This window comes from Grammomys surdaster, unplaced genomic scaffold (genome assembly GCF_004785775.1).
Source record: "Grammomys surdaster isolate TR1022 unplaced genomic scaffold, NIH_TR_1.0 129, whole genome shotgun sequence".
Classification (NCBI taxonomy): Eukaryota; Metazoa; Chordata; class Mammalia; order Rodentia; family Muridae; genus Grammomys; species Grammomys surdaster.
The window spans coordinates 19,960,643-19,977,679 of NW_021604587.1; the positions used below are offsets into that span (position 1 = coordinate 19,960,643).

General features: G+C 43.9%; 1 protein-coding gene across 1 annotated transcript in view; it reads right to left on the reverse strand.

Moving 5' to 3' along the window:
- Acoxl (acyl-CoA oxidase like) overlaps window positions 1–17,037 on the reverse strand; it is a 279,060-nt gene that overhangs the window by 43,355 nt on the left and 218,668 nt on the right. The window contains 1 exon segment of the mRNA XM_028755859.1: window positions 8,696–8,783. Coding sequence (XP_028611692.1) covers window positions 8,696–8,783 — 88 coding nt within the window.

The window sequence follows — 17,037 nt, forward strand, 5'->3', positions numbered from 1 at the left end:
ATATCCCCATCAAGTGTTCAATATCCATTCTGTTTTACCTGTTCAGAGGTTTCAAATGTCAACAGATTAAGGTAAGATACTGGTAAAAATCTCACTTTAAGGTGTGGAGAGAGAGAGCAAGAACTCATCAGTTAAAAGTTCTTGCTGCTACTATAGGCAACCCAAGTTCAGTTCCTAGCATATCCATACCTGATGATCACATCCACCTGTAACACCAGCTCCAGGGATCTGACACCTTAGAACTCCCCAGGCACCTGCACACATGAGGTACACACTCTCACAGAAACACACCCCCACACACAAACTGAAAAATAAAAACACAAATATTCTTAAGACTTCATTCTGAATTACCTTGTGGTTCCTCCCCCTCCCATTTAACAGCCCGTGCCACTTTAGGCAGATATTAAACTGAGTTAAATTATCAAGTCGGACAACGCATGCTTCCCCCTTTCCCCTTTATTTCTCAGGTTTCTGAGCAAAAGCCATCATCTCGCCAGTCAACAGAGCCTTGTGTTTTCTCTGCAAACAAACCTCTGTAAGTCATCAGCAGGGAGAGAGGTAAATTCACATAGAGAAGACTCAGCGCTATTTTTCCTCTCGGCATTTGGGATCTACGATAAGTTAAAAATGAAGTTTTTATCTCTGGTGATTTATCAAGCTCGAGATCTCACAAAAGATAAACAGATGCTCCAAAGAAAGAATACATCATCTTAATGTTTCATTTTGACACTTTGGGTATCTAAAAAGCACATATCTCCAACAGTTCTCCTCTAAAAACATAATAGTTTCCATGATTTACACATTTAATATGTGTTTTAAGACACCCTGAACTGAGAATATGTCAGGAGGGGCCTCTGAAGACAATGGTCAGACTCGAAACACACAGATTATTTATAGACCAGAACTCGAGGGCTGAAAGAAAATCTGGTTGTCAACAGACAGTTGCTTTTGCAATTTTTTTTTCTGTGTAGTTCATTTTGGTTTTTGTGTGGGTGGCTCATGTGAACTCAAAGGTTATTTGCTAAATGTTTTGGAGACTAGAATATGCTGCCCTTTAAAACTCATGTTTAAGTGTGTGTTCCTTGCAAATACTTCTAAATTTACAGTGCCCTATGGGGTAATGTTTTTTTTAAAAAAATATAGCATCATATCCAGAATTGCCATGGCAAGGCAAGAGTTTGTGCAACATCTATTTTTATTGATGGTGTAGAAGATCTTAATCTTTTTAAAAAAGATTTTGAATGTATTGTGCATACATGTGTGTGCCTATGTATGTGTGCATGCATACATGAGTGTGTGCATGCATGTTTCAGCCAAAGGTTGATGTCTGGTGTCAACTTATATGGATGATCATCTTATTTTTTGTCCCTACACTTGGAGATCACTGATTGGGCTAGACTGGCTGACCAAGGAACTCCAGGAATTCTGCCTGGCTTCTGAAGGTCTTACTCTTTTTATTTAATTTTTTTTAAATTTTTTTATTGGATATTTTATTTGCATTTCAGATGTTATCCCCTTTCCCCATTTCCCTCCCACCCAGAAACCACCTATCCCATCCCTACTCCTCCTGCTTCTATGATGATTCACCCCCACCCACTCACTCCATCTCCCCACACTGGGGTATCCAGCCTTCATGGGACCAAGGACTTCCTCTCCCACCTATGCCCAATAAGGCCATCCTCCCCTACATATACAGCTGGAGCCATGGGTCCCTCCCTATGTGCTCTTAGGCTGGTGGTTTAGACCCTGGGAGCTCTGGTTGGTTGATATTGTTGCTCTCCCCATGAGGGCACAAACCTCTTCAGCTCTTTCTGTCTTCAACTTCTCCATTGGAAACCCCATGATCAATGGTTAGCTGTGAGTATATATATGTATGCTCTGTATATGTCAAGCTCTGGCAGACCTCCAGTGAGACAGCTATATCAGGCTCTTGTCAGCATACACGTCCTTGCATCCACATCAGTGTCTGCATTTGGTGACTGCACATGGGATGGACACCCAGGTGAGACAGTATTCAGACAGCTCCTCCTCCAGTCTCTGCTCTACACTTTGTCTCCATATTTGCTCCCATGAGTATTTTGTTACTCTTTCTAAGAAGGATGGAAGCACCCACACTTTGCTCCTACTTCCAAATCTTCAGATGTGCATGCATAGCCTGGAGTAACTGCAAAACTCAGGAAAATAAGGAGCCATTGACATGGTGGGGGCTGAAGGGAGCAAGCAATACAGAGGAGAATAGTAGAGTACACATGATCTGATCAGGAAAATGGGAATGGGGAGAGGTGAGGAGGAAGGTAACTACAGAAGGAGGGTAGAATAGCAATAAAGATGTCTGGAAAAGTCAAAAGGAATCATATTAGCTATCTACCTAAAAATACTTGAAAAATCCTCAGTCATATAAATATACATATGTAGTTCAAATGAAGATTTTTTTTTCCATCTGGGCTGACAATGTTCTCTCCAAGAGCCCAAGAGCTTCTAACAGAAACCCTCACATCAGGCATGAAAAGCCCTCTTTGAGCTGTTGTCCAAGAGGGTCCCAAAACATTATAGACTATTGCTATTGTCCTTGGTTGTCCCCCAGAGGTAGGAGATAAGTCTCTATTAATATAGGCACCAAGCATTTCAGGACAGGGCCCAGATGTCCCTGAGTTGGAACTGACCTGAAATTCTCTTCCTCGAGGACTAGTTTTCATGGTACCATGAAAGCGTCCAAAGGAAGGAAGCAACTAACAACCATATCCAGCTTTAACATTTACGATACATAACTACAGTCAGCCCCATGTGGTACCTCCAAGGATGTAGTAGTGACACACATGCCTTGGCAGTAACCAACAGCTCTCCCAATGGACTTACGACCCACTCAACAAGAGGAAAATCATATCTGGTACTGGAAGCCGGCCGACAATACAAGGCTAGTGAAGTCATAGATCTTGGAAGAGACCTAAAATCATTTTACTAAACCAGCATAATCTCTAACTACATCCTAAATAGATGTCCTTATACACACAGGTAAGTGTAGTCTCCACCCTCATCAAGGAAACTTCTCTTTGCAACAGAGACCATCACAGAAAACCACAACCAATCAAAATGTAGAGTTCTTTTAAAAAGAGATGTGTGTGTGTGTGTGTGTGTGTGTGTGTGTGTGTGTGTCTGTCTGTGTCTGTCTGTGTCCATGTGTGTGTGTGTCCATATATATCTGTGTGTCATATGTACGGAGATGACTTTGGAGGCTCAAAAATGGCATCAGATCCCCTGGGACTGGAGTTGTAGGTAGCTGTAAGTTGCCCATGTGGATGCTGGGAGCTGAACCCCGGTATTCTGGGTGAGCAGTGAGCTGAACCCGGCATTCTGGGTGAGCAGCAAGCCATCTCACCAGTCCTTAATCATGTTCTTTTTGAAGAGCACAAAGTACCTCACACTCCCATTTAAAATGGATTCCATGTAAGAGGCTTGCCCTGGGCCTTCATCTTTATGCCTGTCCCTGTTGAATATGTGTAGTGAGAACATGGGTTCCTGCTCTTTTCTATCACATTACTACCTTCTGGGTTCTTCTGATTTCATCTGGGGGAGGCCCACAGGCCCAGGACTCCTTGAGCTCTCGTGGAGCACATGCAACTATTCCCCCAGCCAGCCATAGGAGATTCTGTAGAATGAGCACCTTGAACATCTGACTGAGAGAGAGAAGACAAAGCTAGTACATCCCTTCCCTTCCTGCCATTTCCAAAAGCCCAGCTCTGCAGAGACCTGTTAGCCAATTACATCTGCCCTTTCTCAGCACACTAGATCAGTCCCATCATTCATGTGTGTTGTAGGGACAGACACACACAGAGAAGACAGGACCAGGTACAGCCATACTGAGGACTCCCTCCCTCTAGCCACTTGCATCTCGTTGGTGTGATGACAAGGGTCCATTGTCAACTAGACAAAATCTAGTATTCTCTGAGAGATGGGCCTCTTAGAATCTCCCCCAAAGAATTATCTTAATAATGGCCATTGAGGTGGGAAAACCTCTCACTGTGGCTAGGATGCTGAACTGCAGAGACAAAGAGGCAGAGTGGAGCAGCAGCTTGTGCTCATTCCTCTGCTTGACTGTGGATGTGATGTAACCAGCTGCTTCAAGCCCCCGCCGTGCTCCTGGACTGTGAGCGAGTAGCAACCTTTCTCCATTAAGTTGTTTTGGTGAAAAGAAACTTAAGACATGCAGATCTGCACAGGCCAGTGTGAAAAAGTTTGTGTTACAGGTTGATGGGGACCAGTGGGGAGAGAAGAAACACAGCTGGCACAGGACCTCGAGTTCTCCCCTCTGACAGCACCCTCCACCCTTCAATCTCCAGCCGGAACAACACAACACTGCGCAAAACCATTATCCACACAGTAAGATAAGTTTACGTGAAACTTCTGGTTTTATCAAAGAATAAACGTGTCTTTCGGGTGTAAGGGCTGAGGGTGGCATGGGGTAATATGTCGGTAGTAGTAATGGGTGACATGTTCCTAGACTCACACAGGACTGTTGAAGAGACGGTATTCAGTGCTTCCTTATTGCTAAAAGGCATTCAAGGAGGTGGTAAATCTACTTTCACAATTTTATAGAAAGTGGATTCAAGCGTAAGCTAAGTAAGTAGAATGTAATTTGTCCAAAGACCAACCCCATTCACAACTGGGAGGAAAGTGCTAACCCCACGAAGAATATTGGAATCAGCACTAATGGGCAAAACACAACACGCTGTTTTAAATAATGCATGCGATCATGTTTTTATTAACAAAGAAAGCCTCGTTTCAAAACACACACGTCCTTGAAAGGAATCTGAAATTAATTCTCAGTAGGCAGAACCCCACGGCACTCTGTGTTCTAATTATAATTACAACCTGCCCTTAACGCGGACATTCAAAATTATCAGGCACTTTATTAAGAAGCAGAAGAGGGGCTTCCTGCTGCATGAAGTTCACCAGCTTTGAGAAACGTCATGGATGGTTCTGCACAGAGCTGGCAGGCCTGGATGATGCCATTTCTTTAATGAGTGCTTACTTTCTTTTTTTTGCCTGGAACGGGCACACCCTTAGGGGTTCAGATACCATGAGGTTCAGTGCTGCTCTTTCTAGGGCAAGATAAATATGTGCATCACAGAAAAATATCAATTTATCACTGTAATGGTTACATCCCCCTCCAGAAACCACTGGAGACTGCTTAACATTTTATCTCAAGCCGAGTTTTCCCCGGCCTTCAGGTGACAAACTGACGCTGATTCGAGGAGCCGTTTTCTCCCCCTTTGTTCCTAATAAAACCGGCTCGATTCTGAGTTCATTTCCATCTGGGGAGATGTTAAGTCTGAGCTTTAGCAGACTGAGTCCCTTCTCTCCTTTGGTGTGCTCTTCCTTCGAAAGCATTGCAGGGAGCATCTGTGCAGGTCAGCAAGGACTGTTGGACTCTTAGCAATTTCCCTTTCCCCTGGAGACCTCTGCTGGAGGGCAGCAGGATGTGAAGGCAGCAACGTGGGCTCCATCTACCTGACTGCCGCAGGCAGTGTGCTTACCTATCCTGAGGACCTGATACAGGTCTGTCTGTACAGACCTTTGCATTGCGTGCCTTGTTTTTCTGTATGTGGTGTAGACACATGAGTGTGTGAACAAGTGCACACTTGTGCGTGCAGAGGCCAGAGGAAGATGTGGGGTCTCCTACTTATCCCCCTTAGGACAGGGTCTCTCATTGAACCTGGAGATAGGCTAGCAGTCTGCAAGCCCTAGTGATCCTCTGTCACTGCCCACCAAGGTGCTGGAGTTTTAGGGGCACACAGCCACACTTGGCTGCATAGATCCTCGTCTGTGTGCAGTAAGCATCCTCACCCACAGAGACATTGCCATAGCCCCTAAACCTTTGCACTACAGAGTTTTCTATTACAAATTATTGCTGAGCTCCCTAAACACTGTCATTGAATTAATTTTCTTCTTTATATATCCAGGAACTTTGGATCTGGTCTTAAACCTGAGGGTAATTTTCTGAAAACAATCACTTTTAAAAAAAATTAGTCAACTGACAGTTCAAAATGGGTTGGATTTCTTTTGAGCTGAGGAGACAGCAAACCTTTGATGTTTCTTCCTGGCACACAGCACAGACCTCAAACACTCACACTTGTTTAACTTCCTCTTAAGGAACAAGATTTGCTTCAGTTACAGAAACTAAGGGGATATATATATATATATATGAATATATATATATGAATATATATATACATATATGAAATGTATATGTACATATATATGTATATATATATACATATATATGATTACCAGAGTTTTTCTTTGCATTCTGCAGAATGAGTGAGACAGTAAGACAAGACTTGAGAGGATCTTCTGGATTCATCTTTGTCATAGTCTCACAGTCTCTGTAAGTGAATCTCAGAGAGGCTGGGTGTCTCTCTTATAGTCACAGAGCTGGTAGAAGGAGAGCCAGGGCACGAACCCAGATAACAAACCTCTCAAGCAAGTGACCTCAGACCTCATGCCGAACTCAACTATACTTGTAATGTGCAGAGTCACTGCAAGACTCACGGTCCTGCTTCTAAGGTGAACCATATGAGCCCCAGAGGAAAAGCTAACGGTTCTTTAGAGATGTTTGAGACGTGGGAGTCAAAGACTATCCATGCCTTCACCTTAGAACTAGGTTTTGGGATGGGCGGTATCTGTGGTCAGTACACAGGGGCCCAGAGGGGAGATCTCCAGCACCTGGTCTTAATACCTTCCAGAATGAGGCCAATGAATGTTGCATGCTGTGGCTAGAGGTCTGGGACATACCTGTCTTCAACTAGGGTTTATGGGTTGGGGTGCTTTGTGTTCAATGTGTTTCGGCCTAACCAACAAACACGTACACAAACAAACAAAACCTCTAATGGAAAAAGGTGATTTACACAAATTTCTTAAGCAAATGAGGCTGGACCCACAGTTGGTGTAGGGACATAGGTAGCCTGTGACCTACAGGATCACTGGCAGCTGACAGCGGGTCCTCAGATTCGCAGCAGCCCTGAAAAATATGAGCTATGCAGATGGTGTGACCTTCCGGACCCCCCCCCCCCATTATCACTTAACTCCCAGTGGCATTCTGCCCACGGGAGGGATGACTTGCAGACGATCTGCAGGTGGGTTTTAACTTGATGAATAAACTGGCATTCTGGTTTATACCAGTTGTTTTTAAGTTCAGTTACTATGAGTCCCTCAGAGCCAATTCATTTCAGGGCATACAGATAACATTTCTAGATCTCCAAATGAGGGAACCCAATGTGAGTGTTTTCCCCATTCTCCTTCCTGTCTGTCCCTCTCCTTGCTCCTCGTCCTTGTCTCAAGGAGCAGAAGATAGAATTCAGAATCAGGGCTGCTGATACGGTGCTGGTTACTGCAGGGTCGGGTCATTGTGTGTGAAGGCCTCTTGTAAGCCACCTACTTCCTTTCTCCATGAAGAACCTGTGTTCCTGGCACATCCTCATTCCAGCCTGTGGTCACTGGCCCTGAATTATGATGCTCGCTCTAGCACACAAAATTCCCAGAGACAAACCTTAAAGACAGAGAGAAGTAGCCACGCTCCATCTGAACTGAAAGCATTTCCTCTGGTTCAGCTCTGAGGGATGTTAGGTGTCCCTGAAGCTATACAGTTCCTTTTGGAATATGGTGGGCAGGCTGGGAAGTTTAGTCAAATATGTTCATTCCTGGGTAGTTGGCCACAATACCTGCCCCGACTTTTAGCAGACCCACTGAAGAATTTCCTCCTTTGAGATGAGAAGCACCAGGAGCCATGCCCCTGCAGTTGTGTTGGGAGTTCAACCTGGCCCTTCTCTACATGACCCTCAGCAGCCCGGTGCGATGGAAGAAGCCCCACATAGCCAGCAGGCGCAGTATGGGCCTGGACTTTCTCTGTTAATACTGTTTGCTTGCACAGTAAAATCATGTTGTGAATAAAATGATTCTCAATATTAAATCATTTCAATGACATAAATCCAAATACTTAGTGTTTAATTTTCTTGTGCTATTTTAGCCTCTTTAAAGCAAAATGAATATTCTTAGTGTCATTGTTTCCATAATGGACTGTAGGGGACTGGCCTGTGACCTATAAGACAGTTGACATTATTTTAGTGTCTACCTCCTACCAGCCAATAATGCTGCGCCCATCAAACAATCCAAGCATCCTCAAACATGGTCAAACATTTCCTTGAGGTAAAACTGTCTTTAGTTGAGAATCAGGGACTTGTGGGTTGACACAGCCACCTAATTTAAGGGCTGGGTTTAATCAGCTATTATAGTGCTTGGAACTCTTCAGCCAGTGGTCTTTGTATCAGACTTGTGTTTTGTTTTGTGTTTTTATCATTATTATTATTATTATTATTATTATTATTATTATAGCCTCCCTCACTTATTTATTCAGAGATTCCAGATGTTGTTGGACAAAGGGCTTGGGAAGATGGATATGTACAAACTAGCTGGCAGGCGGGTCCTGGTAGGCTTTCTGACTGCTATCTGGCTAGTTTTCTCAATAAGCAGGGAGATGAGTTACAACAGGCTTCAAACCTCTTGGAGTTACTTGGGGCCTTAAATCCAGCATCGAGGCTCAGACCTATGGCAAGATTCCCCTTCTACAGACTTATGTTCCCCTGTGACATTCAGGGCCCTGAGCCATGCAACCATGAACATTCAACAAGGGCCAACTCACCTCTGTGAATGTGTGCCAGAGACAATGAGGTGACATGGTGCATACAGGAGTTCCAGGCGCTGAAGAAGTCCCCCTTCTTGGTCACCACCTGTCAAATGGACAAAAAAATATCCATGAATAATATTTAGAGAAAAATGAACTTGAAATTTCCCTTTTTCTTTTGTTTTCTTGTTTTTGGACTGTGTGTAGTAGGGGGATTGAAACTTGGGCCTCATGCATGGTAGATAAGCACTCTTCCATAGACTGAATGACATCACCCAACACTACCCTGTTCTTTATGTTTTGAAACAGATCCTCATTAGGTTATTTGTGGTGGGCTTAAACTAGTGATCTTCCTGTCCCAGCCTTCCAAGTAGCTAGGCTTACTAGCTTTTACCAATAGACCCAGTAAATATCCAAACTGTCAAGACAACACTGAAGTTGGGCGTTGTGAAAAGTCACGGAGAGGCTGTAGAACCTGTAAGAGCAACTTGTGAGTGGAATGAATGTCCTGGATGGTGTCCAGGGAGTCTAATCCCTGTGTGTGCATGTGTGTGTGTGCTGTGTGCACACATGCGCAAGCATGCGTTTGTGTATGTGTATGTTGTGTGCACACATGTGTGCATGTGTGCATGCATGCCTGTGTAGGCATGTGTGTGTATGAATGTCTGTGTGTGTGTGTTTAGTCCTCACACAGCAGGCATGGTATCTAGTCATGCCTGATACTTAAGAGATAACACATGTTCAAGGAGTAATTCTGAGTGGGCCCTGTAATCTCAGTTGTTCAAGAGGCTGAGGTAGAAGGACTGCAAGTTCACAGCTAGTCTCAACACCTTAGGGAGAAGAACTTGTCTCCTCCCCACACCCAAATAGATAAATGAATAAACAAAGAAACAAAGAAAAGAAAGAAGACAGGTAGTATGACCTGGTGGTGGAGCACTTGCCTGGTATGTGTGAGGCTCAATCCTCAAAACAAAAGTAAGAGAGAACTGGGCACAACACAAACACAGTGAGACTGTTTACATGGGACTATTCACTTCCTGGAGATTTTTAAAAATAATATTTTAATTAATCCTTTTAGCATTTCATACAATGTATTTGGTTCATGTTCAATTCCCTCCTCCCCAATTCCTCTCTGGCCCATCCCACTTTCCTCTCTGTCCAATTTTATGTCTTTTTTATTTTTTTAAAGACTCTTCAAGTCAAACTTGAGTTGTTCAAATTCTCTTGGGTGTATGTAGGGTCAACTCCTGGAGTGTCATCAGCCTACTAGGGATCACCCCTCAAAGAAAGCTCTCCCCCTTGAGGAGCCATCAGCTGCCACCAGTTCCCCGCTGGGGTGGGATTTCTGCCCCGTCCCCTTTCCATGCTGCGGTCTTGCTTGGCTTGAGCGCGCACTGGTCTTGTGCATGCTCTCTCAACTACTTTGAGTTCCTAAGTGCCCAGTTGTGTACCATTGGCTTGCAGTCACCCACCATGGCTATCTCTCACAACCTCTTGTCCCCTCATCTGCCATGATCTCAAAAGATTGGTGATATAGATGTCACATCTGAAGCTGACAATTCTTTTTATATATATAATATTTTTATGAAAAATTGAGAATTTTCATTCATGTTTTGATCTCCCAGTCCACATCTTAGCCGCTCCAAGACTGACTGACACTTCCTCACTCCCGACTTCATGCCCCCCCCCTTTAACTAACCCACCAAGTCCGATGTGTGCTGCCCATATACTCCTGGGTATGGGGACATTCACTATAGTGTGGTAAGCTCACCAGGAGCCACACCAATAAAGGAAACTGACTTTCCCTCCCTTGAAAGCTATTAGCTGACTAGGTCCTCAGTCAGGCGTGGGGCTCATGAGCCCCTCTCTCCTCCAGGTTGGAATGCTGCATGGCTTGACCTCGCTCAGCTGCGTTGCAGGCAACCATGGCTGCTGTGAGTTCACACAGAGGTCCCACCACAAAGATACTGCTTTGTTCCAGTCCTCCCTCACGTCTGTCCCCCACCTTTAACCACAGCGCCTGAAACTCTGTGGGGATGGGGGCGGTGATACAGATGTTCCGCTTGTGGCTGAGCATTCCACAGATGTTTGTTCTCTGCACTACGACCGGTTGTGAGTTTCTATGTTAAACACCAGCCACTGTATGAAGAAACATCTATGATGATGTGTGAGAGGTGCACTAATATATAGGTATAGAGATATAAACTTGGTGGATAGCTTGGTACCATGTCCATGTATCAGAATAATAGTAGTAGGTTCACCCGTGGGAGCCTGAAGACCAAACTGACTATTTCCATGTACTATTTACTGTGAACTCCCCTGTCTCTCCTTGCATCCACCATCGTTGGGTACATCCTTTTTGCTTCAGGGGCTCCCTGCAGGTCTGTAACATCTCACAAGTTGTTATCTAGTGGTTTCTGTGGCTGATCCATGTGAGGAGTTAACAGGAGCCACTGACTGTGTACGTCTCTGGAATTACCACAGACCATCATTCAACTGAGACCTTGTGGGTCAGATGTGCATTAAGCCTGAGGCACATCTTATCTCACCAAAGTAGAAAGTTAACGTTGGCATTTCTGACCTTTTCTTTGCGCCTCCTTCTCTTTCTCTGCTTCAAAAGCCAAATGACTTGATATTAAACTTTGAGTGATTCTGTGTGTGTTCTCAAGGAACTAACTCTCAAATAGAAAGTTACACTTGAGGTCTCCACTTCCCACTTACATCACCCCCAAGCTGACAGGCTTCTCAGTTGGAAAGTAACCAGCTTTGTGGTAGTTTCTTCGCCTCTGCAGGGCCTGGAGCTCTCACTGTGTCAGATGCCTCTCCAACCCCGCTTTGTGTACTAGTGGAAAAAATGGCTCTGCAGAAAGCCTCTGCCATGTATAATTCAATATAAGGACCTGGGGCAGTGGGCATGGCCAGGAGAGCCATGTGTGTCATGTGAGCCTCCAGCTCCACAGCTAACAGGACATCTTATGGCAGTCCTGGGCAAGGACAGACAGTGTCAGTGCTGACGATCCCTGAATCAGTATCTGAATCTGTCTGAACTGGTGTCACTGTTCAAAAGAGAAGGCAAGGCAGAGTCTGGAGGCCAGTGGCTCTCTTAAACACACTGTGGGATATTCACGTAAGTCACTGGAAGTTCCCAAACAAAGTCTGGCAGCACTAATCATTATCTTACAGAATACTGTCAGGGCTAGGCTCTTCTGAAGATCACAGGGAGGCAGAAGGAAAGAACAAACCACTGTGCAGATAGATGCTCTAGATAGAGTCCAGGCCACTATTTAAAAGCAGTATGACATGGGGCATAAGTTTTTCATTGGCCCAATCAACAAAAAACAGGGACAGAGAACAGACTGGAAAAGCTCCTGGGGAAAGACCACAAGAGAGAGAGAGAAAAGACAATTCAAGAGAGCAGCAGGTCCCCCAGGCTCCCAGAGGATTCCTTAGATCCTTTCCCTAATATGTTGACCTCAGATGGGAGAATGTCATTGCCCACAGTCCTAACACCCTGTCTCCAATGTAGGGGATTTTGTAGAGTTATTTACCAAATAAGCAATGTTACAAAAAAAAGAAAGAAAGAAAGAAAGAAAGAAAGAAAGAAAGAAAGAGAAGAGAAGAGAAGAGAAGAGAAGAGAAGAGAAGAGAAGAGAAGAGAAGAAAAGAAAAGAAAAGAAAAGAAAAGAAAATCAACCCTCCCTCCACCTAAAATACCTTCTGGGAGGTTACAAGCAAAAAGACTTTCTAAATGACAATTGTCCTTTATCTTAGGCACCAAACAGCTACTGAAAGCCTATGTGTGTTTAAACTAGGCACATCCAAACTGAGTCCTTAAAATGCACCAGGCACCAGGCACTGCTTTTTAAACATTTAATTTTATTTGTTCACGTAGTTAATCTCCAGGAGCCTTCAGGGTAGGTAGTTACTAGTATTTTTATTTCATGAGTAGAAGATGGTGACCCAGAGAAGCTGAACAATCTGCCTAACATTGCAGAGTGGAGTTGGAACTTGGCACAGAGATCTCAAAGCTCCTGATCCTACCAAGGGACTACACTGATTCCCAAAGGACCTAGGATGGGGAACTACATGAAGGTCCATCCTTCCCACCTGTGCTGCTTATATTACCACAGGTGACATGTCTGTGAACAGCAGCCATCCTTCAGGTGTCCAATGAAAAGACACACTCACGCACAATCAAGATACAGAGTGGAGGACATGGAGAAAAGCCTTCCTCGTGGTCAGACCTATCCCCCTTTGTTTCTAGAAACTGACCTCAAGTGGAGGTGAGTAGTACAGCCAGTTGGAAACATTCCTTATAGATGGCCATTAATAAAAGCATCCCCAGCTAGCATCATATTTAACAATAAAAGAATAAATGCTTTGTCCCTATGGAAAGGAAGACAACGCTGTCCACTTTCACCTCTCTCTTTTGCATAGTGTTGGGGGAACTAGCCAGGGCAATAAGGCAAGAAAAAAATGAAAGCAATAAACAAAACTGTGTATATTAAAAAAATACATGATTGCCTATAAAGAAAATGCCAAGGAATATATAATAAAGATTATAGACCTTTTAAATGAATTAAGCAAAGTCACAAGTATAAGATTAATATTTAAAAAGTCAACTCTGTGTTTATGTTCCAGCAGTGAACAATTAGAAATATGAAATAAAGATTCCATTATAGGGCTGGAGAGACAGTTTGGTGGTTAAGAGGACTTTCTACTCTTCAGGGGATCTAAATTAGGATCTCAGTACCATACTAGCTCACAACCTCCTGTGTCTCCAGCTCTGGGAGATCTAACACCCTCTTCTGTCTTCGACAGTAAATGCATGAGTGTGGTATACATTTACACAGACACACACATATGTAAATAAAAAATAAAATATTTTTAAAAATATTATGGCAACATCAGAAACATGAAATACTTATAAAATATGTGTAAATGTATAAATGAAAACCAAAAAATATGGCATACAGAAATTTTTAAATTAATTAGTTAATTATTTACACCCAAATACTGCCTTCCCTCCTGGTCTCCCCTCACAGAGTTCTTCCCCTCATCCCACACTCCCCTTTACCTCTAAGATGGCAACCCCACTCCAGGTGTCTCCCCACCCTGGTACTTTGAGTCTCTGTAGGATTAGGCATATCCTCTCCCACTGAGACCAGACAAGGCAGTCCTCTGCTAATATGTGCCTGGGGTCTTGGACCAGTCTGTGTATGCTCACAGGCTTTTGTTGGTGGCTCAGTCTCTGGGAGGTCCCAGGGGTCTAGGTTAGTTGACATTGTTGGTCTTCCTGTGGGGTTGTCATATCCTTGGCATAGAAAAATTTACAAAGACCCCTAAATGAAAGAAGATTCCATTGTGTTCCCAGATGGGAACCCTTGATATTGCTACAATGTCACTTGTTTTCCTGATGTGCAGAGTCAACACATGCCCATCAAAACTCCATCCAGTCTTCAGCTTTGGTAGAAACTTGTGAGAGGGCTACAGAAGCTGTAAGGACAACAGAGGACCTAGAACAGGCAAAGGTGATTTTGAGAAAGAAAGACCTTGAAAGAGTCACATGATCTGATAAAGCTACAGTTAGCACAGTGATATGTAATTGGGATGAGGATAGAAATATAGAGGAATGGAACAACCAGGGAGCCCAGAAACACAGCCACACATCGGCAGTCATTAAGGTTACTGAAGATGGGAAAGTGACGTTCTGAACGAATATTACCAGGAGAGATGCACAAACACGAGCAAAGTCAAACAAACCTCGGCCCGTGCCGAACACTTTGGGAAAAAGTGATTTGATGACCTAACTGTTAGAGCTACATTTCCAGGAGTTTAGGAACCACAGAAGGAAAATCTTAGCCATACTGGGTTGGACAAAAGGGTCACAAGCTATGATATGGAAAGCTTTATTTTAATAAATCCTTTACTTTTGCAGCACATTGCTATAAAAGGTAACAGATTAGTGGAAATGCTTGCCAACCATATATATGATAGACTTTTACAAAGTTACCACATAAATATATATATGGCATATATAAGAGGGCAACAATATAGATGAGTGGAAAGGAATAACATATAAAAATACACCATGAAAGGGAAACCCACTTAAACACATGGGCAAAACCTTTGAACAGACACGTTGGACATCTATATCTGAAATGGAAAATAAACACACAGAGAGGGTTTGAGAAATGCAAATCGAGACCACAGTGGGAAGCCATTTCACACCCACCTTGGCGACAGTAAGACTGGTGATCTGAGCGTAAGCAAGAATGGTCAGCTGCCAGAGACCACATCGCTGGTAGGGATACAAGGTGCTGTGGTCACTTTGGAAACAGTCTGATAGTTCCTTTTAAAAATTCAGTATGTAGCCACCAGAGAAGTTAGTTATTCCACTCTGAAGCATTTGCACGGATGAATTGAAACAGTTGTCTATGTAAAGATTTGTAAGAAAATGTTCCATTCATAATCACCAAAGCTTCATTCATAACCACCAAACAGGTATCAATCTAGCAATTGGTTACTGGACAAACAGGTTGTATAGATCTTGTAAAGAAATTCTACCCTGTAGTGAAGAGGAACATCCACATATACACACAGCTGCATGATCTCAGAAGCACGTTGTTAAGTAACAGAAGCCAGAAACAAAAGGCTTACTATTCAGTTTACAATAAATTATGCAAAATGAAGATGAAAGAAGCAGCTCTGTGAATCTATAGTGAAGAAAAGTTCAGAGCTGTACGGGAACCATATTTGGAAGGAGAGATTGACAGATGACAGAATGGCTTGAAGGGCCCTCCTGGAGTGAGGGGTGTATTCTGTCTAGATTTGGTGAGGGCTATTTGACCGCATGTATTTGTTTAAACTCAGTGGTCAACTATTAGTAAGTTTAAATTTAAATTATATAAATTCTGTAGGTGTGTATATGCATACTTGTGTATAGAAGATGATCTTCTACAAAATTCTTCTGTCACTAGGGTTCCACGTGCAGCCTCCGAGGCCAGAGAGAGCAGACAATTGTCTGCAGGGTATTCTGTGGAAGCCACCACTTTCCTGAAAAGACTCCACCCAGGCTGACACGTGCTTTTTTGTTTTCTGTTCTTTCCACACCTACAAGACAGCCACCGCATAGCTACGAGAACAGCAGAACGCTGTGCTACAGAGCTTCCTGGCTTCTGGAGGTTGCTGTACGAAATGACCACAGTCTTGGGGGCCTGAGACAACAGAGTTGGATGTTCTCATGGTTCTAGACATTGGACCTGAAACCAAGGTGTCAGCAGACCCTACTCCATCCTAAGATGCTGTCTTCCCTCAGCCTCAGATGGTGGCTGTCCCTGGTCTACCTTGTCTTGCCACTGTGTGGCTCTAATCTTGGTGGCCATTCCCACAGTTTCCTTCCTTGCATCTGCTTCTATGTCTCTCCCCTCTTCTTACAAGGGCACTTGGCATATTGGAATAAGTCCATGTACCCCAGAATGACTTCCTTGCTTGTAACTTGGTTATAGCTACAACAGGCCCTTTTTCCAATTAAGTTTGGCATTCACGGGTCATGAAGATTAGGATTTGAACATACCCTTCTGTTGGGAACAGTTTAACTAACAGTATGGGAGCAGAGAGGAAGGATAGTGAGGACCTGGCCAGGCTTTGGGCACAGAGCCACAGCAGAGCCCTGGCTGCCCGCCTCTGTTTTCCTGTTCTGAGAGAACGAAAGCACACTTAGATAAACCGCTGCGGCTCAGCACTGCGGCTGATATTCTCCCTCCTCTGGGTGTTTAAGGGGCATCTGGGTCCCTTCCTAACCAGAACAGTGGAATGTAGGCGCTTTGACTCCAACACTGTGCCTGGCACGAGGGAACGGTGGACTGGATGAGTTGATAGGCTTGGTTCCTCCTTGCTAAGGTCACCTGACCCAAACACCATCCTTTTACAATCTCAGCCCTGGACTTTCCCTTGGTATCTCCAAAGTCATGGGGTATTCTCTGCCTTTCTTATCCCCCCAGAAACCCATTTTAAGGCTCATACAATGGCTTCCCCAACAAGGCTGCAGCAAGTGCTTGGCCCAGGTCTTCTCATAGCCCTTGTGCTCTGTGTCCACCATGTTCTTCAGCCAAACAGATAAGCTCATCCTTCCACTTGTCAGTTCCTCCAGATATGTTTCTGGCTAGGTCCTTGTGAGGCTCAGCACTTGCTCACTGTCTGCTGGCCTCTCTCTGCATGAACCACCTAGTTTCTTGGGCTTACAGCTAATGATTCTCAGCTTACAAAGTTCTCCAGCCAGCAAAACTCCACTCTGAGAATGTAAGCCAATGCAATAAATCCTCTCATTTAATCATATAAATATAGTTTCTTGGTTCCGT